The sequence below is a fragment of the Brassica oleracea genome, chromosome C9 (genome assembly GCF_000695525.1).
Source record: "Brassica oleracea var. oleracea cultivar TO1000 chromosome C9, BOL, whole genome shotgun sequence".
NCBI classification, from domain to species: Eukaryota; Viridiplantae; Streptophyta; class Magnoliopsida; order Brassicales; family Brassicaceae; genus Brassica; species Brassica oleracea.
In genome coordinates, this window is record NC_027756.1 from 2,549,551 (window position 1) to 2,560,245 (window position 10,695).

At 36.9% G+C, this 10,695-nt stretch overlaps 1 protein-coding gene and 1 pseudogene across 1 annotated transcript; both read right to left on the minus strand.

Annotated features, from left to right (window-relative positions):
- Window positions 1-506: 506 nt before the first annotated feature.
- Window positions 507-9,810, minus strand: LOC106319306 (annotated as a pseudogene).
- On the minus strand, window positions 5,682-8,564 carry LOC106319304 (gamma-glutamyltranspeptidase 1-like). Its single transcript, XM_013757588.1, has 6 exons — window positions 8,080-8,564; window positions 7,058-7,576; window positions 6,638-6,873; window positions 6,278-6,548; window positions 6,051-6,188; window positions 5,682-5,950 (listed from the first exon to the last, which is right to left on the minus strand). The coding sequence occupies exons 1-6, from the start codon at window positions 8,401-8,403 to the stop codon at window positions 5,717-5,719; spliced, it is 1,722 nt and encodes a 573-aa protein (XP_013613042.1). The 5' UTR covers window positions 8,404-8,564; the 3' UTR covers window positions 5,682-5,716.
- Window positions 9,811-10,695: the final 885 nt, after the last annotated feature.

Here is a 10,695-nt window from a genome sequence, read left to right on the forward strand (position 1 = left end):
GCGTTGTTCTGGTTCAAACTTGTTAATGAAGTTGATAGATGCATTGAAACTTCACTTGAAATTGAGATGAGGAATTGTGTGATTTGATAGATAGATGCATGTGTATGATGAATTTGAATGTTCCGGCATGCTCACAAGGATCTCACATGCTCTGAAATTTAGTGTTCATCTGAAGTTTGAATCTCTCAGAATGAGAATGTTCATTTTGTTTGCTGGAGTGTTAATGTTAAAGATCGCTCTTTCTAATGCTATACATGTTCTTATTTTTTGGTAGAAATATTTAATATACATGTTGCAGAAGTTATACAAGCTGGTTTAGTCTACATGTCTTGACAGGAAAACAAGAAGAAGACAAGAAGAAACAGAAGTTTTGCATGTGAAAAAGAAGAAGACAAGAAGAAACAAAAGCGGCACATCTCCTCCTCATTGTTTCGTTTGATGATATGCAGAGAGCCATGCCTACTTTCTCTTCAAAACAAAACCGAATTTAAATATACATTGGACCTTTGGCTATGTTTGAAAACGTGTCTATCGATTGTTACGTTGAGCCATTTGAACCGCATTATCGCCAATGGCGCCGGGGAGGGGGTTGGGATGGATAGTTCTTGCGAAGAGGATCCTAAAATGTACAAGTCGTTGCGAGAGGAATATGTTGACTGAACTCATCAGATCTTCCCATGTGTCTCGGAGCCAGAGAATGAGAAGCACCAGAAGAGCAAAAGCGAAAGAAACTCCTGTGATCATAAACAGTCCGCGGAATCTGAAAAGGGTTATAGGATTTAATGTATCATCTGCTGTGTATGGAAGTTGATTCTCAAACCATCTTTTCTCCATATCGATAAGCTTATCGCTCGTCCTTAGGTTTAAGATTTCCCTGGACACAAGAGGCACCAGTTCGTGGCCCTTCTGAAACATCTGAAAACGCATCTTTTGTTGTCAGCAAAGTTAATAAAGTAGATGAAGAGTAAAGAAACGGATGGATGATAAGGGATACGTACAAAGCCGAAACCATTGGTGTTACAATGTGCCTTGACCATGAGAAACTTTTCAGGATGCTCTCCAATGAGGACTTTGAGGTATGGCAACTCATCGACAACAAATGAGACAGTATTGTCCAACAAAGCTTGAGCATATTCTTTAGAAGTATTGAGACCCTTGGTGTTCGTTGATCGGAATTTGGGACTGGTTAGGGACATAGACATATTTGCAATGAGGGAGCCCGAAAGATGCCCCACAGAATCTTCATTAGAGTTGAATCGTATCTGTTGCACCGTCATCATTGATGTCAAAGTTGCGGTATAACTTGCAGTCAATATGAGCACTGCAAATACCCAAACTGTAACTACAAATCTTGATAAGTTGTGTTGTAGCTTCTCCCCTGTCACTAGTAAGCAGCAAAAGGTGAAAAGCTAAGTAAACACATCACTCCAGACATGTGAAAAAGGTCGAGTACTTACTATGCGCGTAAACAAGGGTAGAGAAGCCAAACCAAAATATAATTCCCATCTGTTTCGACCAAGAACCCTGGAAGTCCTTGTTCTTAGGTCTTTCTATCAACCAAACTATAAAGCCCGTCAAGACAAAGAAAGCTGCACTTGTTATCCAAAGATCTCGTGTTAGAGGATGGAAGAACACCCACATATTTGTCTCCTTTGGTGCTACGGTTCCAAGGCCCATCTCGGTGAATGGCATCGTAAAATCAACATACATTGATCTCTTGGCAGTGATTGTAATATCTCCCACCGCTACATCATATTTATCTTTCTGTGGGATGCAACACATAAAAGATTTCAGTTTCCACGCAGTCAACATGACAAAATACTTGTAATCATAAACTGAGCCATGGTTAGTACCTGAGTAGAAAGTGCAATTGCAAGATTGTCGTAGTTACTTCCATTGCGCCAAGGGATGAACTCCAGATCATAGTTGAAAGGTTCAGTGGCAGCCCGGAAGACTTCTATACAGAACCCTTCTGCAGTTGTAGCATTTGTTGCTGAATCAGTCTCCACCTTCATCAGTCTTGGGAACCTGTTGCTTGATGTAACCAAAACCCTCAGCTTTCTTCTTTTGCTTTCTCCAAGAGCGCGCCCTCTTGGAGTTTGAGCAGACCCACCAGGCCAGATTATGGCCTCTAACTTGTTAAAATGTCCTCTCAGCACACGGGAAGAGACGAGTAGCTGTAACCTCAGACGAGTGCACCACAAACACACTCGTCCCCAAGTCCTTCATCTTCCTTAACCGATCCATAACCATTTCCTCGGTTGAAGACACTGCAAAACCAGCCTTGGATTGTATACCAACACCGTTCTCATAAAAATGATCCACCATGAGTTGCATACTCTCTCTCCAGTCATCGTCATCCTCGTAAACAAGACCAACACTCTTCCAATCAAACCCATGGATGAAAGCTGTGATCCCCTTCGCCTCGGAGGAAGAATCAAGCGTCGCTTGGATCAAATGACTGTATCTGCTCAACGACGGTGAGATCGGAGAGTTGATTGAGATCACAGGAACCTTAGCTTTCTCCCCAATCTCCGCCAACAGCTTCGTTTGGAGAATCGAGTCCCCGGCGGTGATGATCGCCTCCACTTCTTCTGATTGCAGCAGATCTACAGCTGCGAAAGAGAGAGACAGCACATAGATTGTGAGTGAATGTTTGACAGAGGAAGAAGAAGAATGTGAGTACGTTACCAGAAGCGAGAGCCAGGAGTGGCTCTCCGTGAGAGTTTCTGATCGAGAGAGAGACTCTTGTTTTGTGATCAGTGTTAATGGCGTAGAAGTCGGAAAGTGCCGTTGTAACAGATCTTCCCACCATTTTTCCCTCCAGAGAATCCATATCCAAAACTAACCCGACCCGGATCCGAACCCGTTCATTATCGGACCCGGAGCCTTGGTAAACGTCGTCGTTTTGACTTGAAGAGTCGAAGAAGAGAAACAGAACAAGAAGTGATACAAGTATTGGGTTTTGAATCGAGAAATCGACCAAAAAAACACTGAACTTTACGGGAATTGCCAAAAGAAACCTGTACTCGAACCAGACCAATAAAACTCTGATCTTTTGTTGACTTTTTTAGTTAATTCACAAACTCTGATCTTTTGTTGACTTTTTTAGTTAATCAACAAAAGTTCAGGATTTTATTGGCTAGCCCATATGTCCAGGTTTCTTTTGGCAATTCCTGAAAAGTTCAGTGTTTTTTTGGCCGATTTCTCGTTTTGAATCCCAAACCTCTCCATTAAAAAAAAAGTTTTCAATTATTAAGACACACGTTGTCTACTTTATCGTTCTTGTTAATATTTATTTATATAACCGATTCTAACTCAACCTATGCCGTGTTTTGTTTTTCCTTTGTCAACGGGTTCATTACCAAGAGAGACAACATTATTTAATTGGACAAAAGGAAATTCAGTGTGAGTTTTTCCCTGACGTTGGTTACTCTTTTGTCACATTTACTTATGGAAACTCAACAATCATTTTATATTGATTTAGTCAACGAAAATTAAGGAAAATGACCAAATGATGACTTTATAGTTCAAAGAAAAGTTAAGACACCCATGCTGCATTTGCCAAGGTTGTAAGAAAACAGATGTATTTTCTTTTTGGTATTAGACGTATTAACCTTACTTGTGCCCCCAGTTTTGGATTGTATTGAAGTTTTTGTCGGGAAGAATTATTCAGCAAGTACATAGAGGGTAATAAGTCAAAGATATATAAAACCTAGAAGTAGAGGAAAATTTATAAAGTCGTCTCATCTCAACTGTTATGCTCAACTCAATCAGTCCTACCACACGGGCGCCTACTTAATTGGTTATCTAACGGTCTAATGATTTTTTTTTTTATCCTAGTAAGAATTGCATAACTTCCTTGAGAAATGAATATATTGATCTAAGAGGAGATTATGTTTGCTAGATGCTTAGGAAAACAACGTAGAATCAAACTAAAAAGGATATTTATGATCTTGTTAATACCAATTATGAAGTCGTCATGGATGCATATTACTATTTTTGTAAGTTTTTTTTTTTTTGAAAAAGGACTCTAGTATTTAAATAGCAGTGCTGAAAACAAAGTTATAAGGCTATGAATTTTGACATCATAGAGTTCAAAGTAAAGCTGTGGAAAGAAAGATGATTGACAAAATCATATGGAGCTAGAAAATGACAGCATAGTCTCTGAACATTTGAAGAAATTGAGAGAGGGTTAGCTAACTAAATAATTTTAGTTTTGGCCTCTGTGACGATCTCTGCCTCAGCAGCCACTGCTTTTGTGACCTCTAGTTGTTGTCCATTGTTTTTTTTATATAAGTTTCTCTTTTCATTCCTAATGATATTAACTTTAGCAAAAAAAAATCCGCCCGGTCGCATATGATTGATTGATCTTTGACCCATATGATTAATGGAAGACATATGCCATCTTGAAAGAAAAACTAGTTTAATGAAATTGAAGATAGAAACTGATTAATACAAAGAAAAATGATTTCAGAGATACTAGAAATCACAAGATCGTATTATTGATAATTATAGATTATGAGTTTCTTTAACGGTAGAAACTCTATAAATTAATAATTGATAAATTAATAAACACGTTAGATAATCCTATGTAAATATATAGTCTCACTAAAATCATAAATTAATAATTTTTATATATATAATGTTTCTATAAATACAAAAAATCGTATTATATGTTTTATATTTACAATAAATTTTATCTCTGTTTTTTTCTTAACACTTCAATATATTTTGATAATATTTAATAAAATTATATTGAAAACTATTTTCAATTCTATTAAACATATTTCGTATTCACCAAATAGTATAACAAAAATATATAAAGTTGAATTTCTAAAATTTAGTTTTCAGAGCAAAGCTTCTTTTGTAGCAGCTGACATGAGTTAGTTTCACTCATAGTAATGGTCTACATAGTGTTTACGGCTACATCACACCCAAACATTTGGCTACTGTATATAGTGATCTGGTTAGAAATCCTTAGTGTAAAAGACCCAACAAGGAAACCATTGCCGTCTCAAATTATTCATGGGCCCTGTTCAAAATATTTCTGGACTCTGTTTAAAAAATATTAGCAGTATATTTAACGATGTAAAAGAATAATTTAAAAGTTTATAGTTCTTTTTATATATCTTTAACTTCTCGTTTGAAATTATAAACTCTATATTTAGTACTATCTAAAATTTTTAAAGTTTTAGACAATAAAATATAAATTTATTTTCAAAAGTTTTTAATTTTTATTTTATTTTTACATTCGGAACATGTTTGACCGCTCCAGTTGCTCATCGTCTTGCGTTTTTTGAGCTTTGTTTTGTTGGTCAACACATTAAGATAAATTCTGTTGGATTTTGAGCTATTATGCACTGACGGCTAATTTAAATTTTCACTATTTGACTACTCTATATTCAATTTTCTGAACAACTCGAACTACTCTTTAAATTTATATTTTTACACGACGAACCGTGCATCATTTCAAGGTTGAAGATCATTTGTGAGAAATCTCTGGTTGTATATGTAGCTCCCACTAACGTGCATTAGCATTAAGGTTGGTCGTTTAATGGAACCTCTAATTCCAATATTCCCCATATTAAGATTGTAGAATTATACATATATATCTGGATCAACATTATTGCAAAAAGAAAAAAAAAAACAATACAAAATTTTATTTATTTTATTCGTCAATAAATTAACAATGGCAGCAAAACTAAATACAAACTCAGTATCCAGAGGGGAACCCTCCTTTCCTTGGATCACTAACTGCCACAAGCTTACTCATTCCGCCAGCATTTCCATCGGATTCTTGAACTATGAACTGAACAATCGTGGCTCCGGTCATTGGCGTTAGAACATGACCTTTCTTTTCCAACACAACTCTTGTCTCTTTAGGTATCTCGAAATGATCACCGAACACTGTCGTCAAATTCTCAAACGAAATTTTGTTTGGTATCAGCTGCACAATGGAATTATAAAAAATAACATTTTTTAGTTATAGACAATTAACAAGAAAGATTATTTTTGGGGTATAAGAAAAAAGAAGAGAAGCAAATGACCTGATGGTAGATTCTTGGAGCCAAAACAGAAGAAAGAGGATCCATGTTGAGGAAAAAATGATTCAAGAAAACTTCTGTTGTTGCGGCGATGATGTTCGCTCCACCGCTAGCACCCACCACAGCTTTAACTTTACCGTCCTACGTAAACAAAGTGCATGAAATTCATTGTTTGGAGCCTAACTAAGAATTTCGTGTAACACAAGTAACAAGTGTTTTTTTTTCTAAACCTTGAGCACAATGGTGGGTGACATTGAGGACAATGGTCGTTTCCCGGGTCTGATGAAGCTAGCCGGTGCTGGAGGCGGCACATTTAGGTCACCGCTGGACTTTGCTGGGATCGTGAAATCATCCATTTGGTTGTTTAGAACGATTCCAGTGCTTGGAGATAGCATCACTGCCCCAAAGTAACCGTTTACTGTAGTAGTCATCGAAACAGCGTTCCTCTCGCTATCTATGATCGAGAAATGGCATGTTCCATGATGGTTGATTTGATTCCACCTACAGAATTGGAGAAACGAATATTATTAATAAATGAAGAAACAAAGAAGAAACCAGCGAGCGGGTTTAAGATATGAAAAACGCCTTACATGCCGCCATAATATTTTGGATCAAAGGTTTTGTCATCGTTTATCTTGGTCTTCAAGTCTTTTGCAAATTCTGGAGACAGCATATCTGAAACAACCTTAGTAACATCTACAAAATCTGGATCAGCAAGGTTCATCCTAACCGCGAAAGCATGTTTCAGAGCTTCGATTAGTCTATGAACACCAAGAGAGCCCGAAACACCTGATGGAATCCCGTATTGAGAAAGGATGTTCAAAACCTGCAGCACAAGAAACCAATGTTCACGTTATTAAGCGGCAGTTTGGCGTTTTTGTAGATAATTAATCATTAGCCGGTCTAGGAGACCGATTTTGTAAATATCTAGGCTAATTTTTTTTATAAAAAATATCGTTTAAGAAAGATTGTTTGATATGTGGAAAAAATCACTATAAAATGAGACTTACAAGCATCATTGCAGCGCCACCTGATGAAGGAGGAGGCATACCGAGTAGTTCGTATCCAAGAATGTTTGCGGACAACGGTTTTCGAACTTTAACTCTATAACTTTGCAGATCTTTCAAAGTTATTATCCCTCCAGCTTTACTAATATCGCTCGCTAGGCTAACACCCACCGTGCCATTGTAAAACGCTTTTGGACCATTCTCAGCTATTTGCTTGAGTGTAAAAGCCAACTTTCTGTTATGGATAATCGTCCCTAGTTTCTTGAGCTGTCCATTAGAAACAAATAGCTCAGAGAGACCTTTGTCTGCCAAGACATCTGCTCTTGTCGCGTTCAGCTGCATGTAGAGATACTTTGAAATCCTGAATCCTCCTTCTGCAAGTTTCTCTGCAGGAGTCACTAACTGCTTCCATGGGAGCTTTCCGTGTTGCTTCCAAGCTGTGAATAATCCGGCAAGTTCCCCTGGAACGCCTGCTGATAAGACTCCTTTCTTCTTTAGATCAGGATTGCTTCCATACATATTCTACATCAAGAAAAACACCCAATAAATGTCTATGATTAAAAAACGTCAATGAAAATCTAACTTTAACAAGTGTGTGAAGAAACAATAAGCAACCATATTGCATTATTCAATATAACCAAGATTGGCTAGGGTTTGAGTAAAACGCTATCTAAGTTCAAAAGAGCGTTTACTGGCATATTTTAATTAGATGAAAAAAATGTTAAGAAACCCTATATTACATTCATACATTTCAAACATCAAAAGACACTATTTAAGCTACAATTGGCGTTCAAAAAGTTTATTTAAGAGGTAGAGATTTTAGGAAACTCTATTGAAGCCTCCTCCATTCAAAACAATTGTTTATTAAAAAAAAAGTTTAAGGGAACTATTAGCCTGAAAATCGCATTAAAGGCGTGTTACAAAACGCTATTTGAGCTGCAAAGCGCGTTCAAAATAATGATAATAAAGGGTTCTACACCAAGAGCAAAGCACAGGTTGTCTAATTCATAAAATGTTGCTATTACCTCTGTGGCACGTAGAGGAGCTGTTTCTCTAGAATCATAAGCAATAGCCTCCCCGCCAGCTATCTTAACCACTGTAAACGCTCCACCTCCTATACCGCTAGAGGCTGGACTCACAACGCCCAAACAGAGAGCAGCGGCCACCGACGCATCAATAGCGTTTCCTCCTTGTTGAAGAACACTCATACCGATCTCAGAACACCGTCCATCGTCAGTTGCAACCGCACCACGAGGCTTAACAATACTTTGCGGTCTTTTCTGACCCGCAGCGTTTTGCAGAAAAGCGACCAGAAAAAGAGCGATCAACGCTGTCCAAACCAGTGACATTGCTGCGATTGTTACAAGAATCAAATCAAACCAGAGATTTCTCACAAATGATCTTCAACGTTGAAATGACGCTAGATTTGTCGTGTAAAAATATAAATTCGAAGAATAATTCGAGTTGTTCAGAAATTGAAAATAAAGTAGTCAAATATTGAAAATTTTAATTAGCCGAGTATGCATATTGCATAATAGCTCAAAACTCAACAGAGATTTATATTAATGCGTTGACCACTAAAATGAAGCTCAGAAAATGCGGGGCCATCTAATAGCATGAGCAACTAGAGCGCTAGAACATTGCATGAGTCTAAAAATAAAATTAAATAACTAAAATTTTTTGAAAATAATATTTTGTGGTCTCAAGCTTTAAATTTTTTAGATAGTACTAAATTTAGAGCTTATAATTTCAAACAAGACGTTAAGGATTATAAACTTTTAAATTATATGTATTCTTGTTAATTTAGAGCTTATAATTTTTATTTATGGTTTAAAATTTTAAATATTTTATGGTATGTATTCATGATTGTACTTTTGTTTTATACTCTGTTAAAAACTGAGATCTCGTTAGTAGGGTTCTTAGTTTGGTTCGTTGGAGTGTTTTTGTCCCTCGATTCTTTGTTTATATTTTCTTTCTATTTTTATCCAGAGATAAATGGTTCACTATCTGTTACAGAAAGGGTTCTTAGTTTGGTTCACTGGTGATTGGTCCTTGAACCTAAAAAGCTTTTGAGATTACATCACGATTATCAAAAAAAATTGCTTGTATCAATGATAGTTTTTTTTTGTTTTTTGCATTCAAGTAGTGATTTTAGAATGACACTAGTAAACTTTGAAGGTAAATGGAGGGCAAAGACTTCCTTTTGGGATGACAGCACCAAAGACTCCGAGGCAACCTGGAGAGATGATGCTCTCTGTGCATGGCACTCCCTTGGGGGTCTATGAAGAAAATTTAAACATGGGAGCTATAAATGGCATGTTACTAGATCACCACTCATTCTTAAAATTTTCTTGCTTCTAGGAGAACACCATCAGAATCAGAATCTGTGTCCTTATGTGGAATAATAACTGATTTACAGAGGAAAACAGTTGAAAAGCTTCATAGGTTCAGACACATTTTCAGATTCTTATAGTCTGTCTAAGCTGATGTACCCTTGCATGTATATAGTCTATTGAATAGCTTTATAGACTCTATTCAAATTCCTGGACCGAGATATGTTGTCTGTTTTTTTCCTTTTCAACTTGTTATGGTAAATTTTAATCTCTAAAATAACACACAACAATGAAACTTTGATTATATATAATATCAGACGCGGAGTCTTCGTAAACGTCATCGTTTTGACTTGAAGAGCTGAAGGAGAGAAACAGAACAAGAAGTGATACAAGTATTGGGTTTTGAATCCCAAACCTCTCCATTAAAAAAAGTTTTCAATTATTAAGACGCACGTTGTCTACTTTATCGTTCTTGTTAATATTTAATTATTTATTTATATAACCGATTCTACCTCAACCTATCGCGAAGATGAAACAATAAAAAACAAGATGGTTGGTTAAGGTCTCAAGACAATGGATATATCACTGCAAGGGACAAGCATGCATGGTGAGTTAAGATCTCAAAACAATGGATTATTAGTTTATCATATCTCATCTACCATTTGCCGTACTTGTAACCCCTATATATATGGGATGTTCCCATAAACAAATCAAAACAAGCAAATAAGATTCTTCTTCTTTACTCTATCTCTCTCTTTACTTTCTAGATTAAACCTCTTTCTCTCTCTCTCTTGTTCTTCACTATGTTCTTCAATTTCTAACATGGTATCAGAGCCTCCAAGCTCTTGGACACCAAACTGCTTCCGCAAATATACTCTATTCACCTTACTCTTTCACTTGTTTCGTTTACTTTCTTCATTTCTAGAGAACATATCTTGGCTTCCCTTGTTTTCTCTCTTGTCTAGCCTCAGAAATTCAAATTTCTTCTTGGCGCATTTTCTTTTTACCCGCTGGACAATAGCAAGCAAAGATGGAGCAGCACAAGCTAGTGAGGATTCCAGTCACCCTGAAAGGTCCTAACTACATTACCTAGTCGAGATTGACCAAGACATTTCTTGGAGGAAGAGGTCTATGGGAGCACATCACCACAAGTGAGGACCCAAGACAAATCACCCAAGGAGAAGATGGCAAGGAGGTTATAATGGTAGATGAAGGCAAATGGGGTCATGAGGATCTCATGGTGCTGTTTATCTTGCAAGGCTATGATATCTTGCATATTTCCATTATCTTATCCATTCGTCAATGTGC

Bases quoted from the DNA above. Each gene is read 5' to 3' on its own strand.
- LOC106319304 (XM_013757588.1), bottom strand. From the start codon at position 8,403: ATGTCACTGGTTTGGACAGCGTTGATCGCTCTTTTTCTGGTCGCTTTT. The intron at 7,577-8,079 runs GTAATAGCAACA...TTCTTGATGTAG, and splicing joins CTCCTCTACGTGCCACAGAG to AATATGTATGGAAGCAATCC. The intron at 5,951-6,050 runs GTCATTTGCTTC...TCCATTGTGCAG, and splicing joins CTCCAAGAATCTACCATCAG to CTGATACCAAACAAAATTTC.